Source organism: Buceros rhinoceros, unplaced genomic scaffold (assembly GCF_000710305.1).
Source record: "Buceros rhinoceros silvestris isolate BGI_N320 unplaced genomic scaffold, ASM71030v1 scaffold25142, whole genome shotgun sequence".
NCBI lineage: Eukaryota > Metazoa > Chordata > Aves > Bucerotiformes > Bucerotidae > Buceros > Buceros rhinoceros.
In genome coordinates, this window is record NW_010398684.1 from 5,448 (window position 1) to 5,900 (window position 453).

General features: G+C 58.9%; 1 protein-coding gene across 1 annotated transcript in view; it reads right to left on the reverse strand.

Moving 5' to 3' along the window:
- Positions 1–235: 235 nt before the first annotated feature.
- HEYL (hes-related family bHLH transcription factor with YRPW motif-like) overlaps positions 236–453 on the reverse strand; it is a gene marked incomplete at its 5' end in the record, with an annotated part of 3,404 nt that continues 3,186 nt past the window's right edge. Inside the window, one exon of the mRNA XM_010131204.1 lies at positions 236–419. Within this exon, the coding sequence (XP_010129506.1) occupies positions 236–419 (184 nt within the window). The remainder of the gene's footprint in view (positions 420–453) is intronic.

Genomic DNA, 453 nt, shown 5'->3' on the forward strand with positions numbered 1-453 from the left:
GCAGACGAGCGCATGGAATTGGGTGTGATTTACGTTTGCAGGTGTCAGGAGGGAGAGGACGTGTGATGGCGAGGCAAGGAAGGTGGTGTGAGGAGGGAGGGAAGAGCAGAGAGGATTTTCTTTCTGGATCCTTGGCTTCTGCAAAGCAGGAAAGACGCCTTTTCAGCTGAGTGTGTTCTTAGGCCTATGGGCAACGAATGCTGACGATTTCCTGACTCCGAAGGGGAGGGGAGGGTCAGAAAGCCCCGATTTCAGTTGCCCAGGAGCGGCAGATCCTGGATGTCCCAACCTTGATCCCGGGTCCCTGCGTGGCAGTGCCCAAGGCAGGAGGAGCCGCGTAAGCCGGTGGAACAGGGATGCTGGCGGAGGCCGGTGAGAAGAGGAACGTTGCGATTTGGCTGCTCTTGGACGAGCCCTCTCTCAGTACACCCGCTGGCGACCGCATCCCGGGCA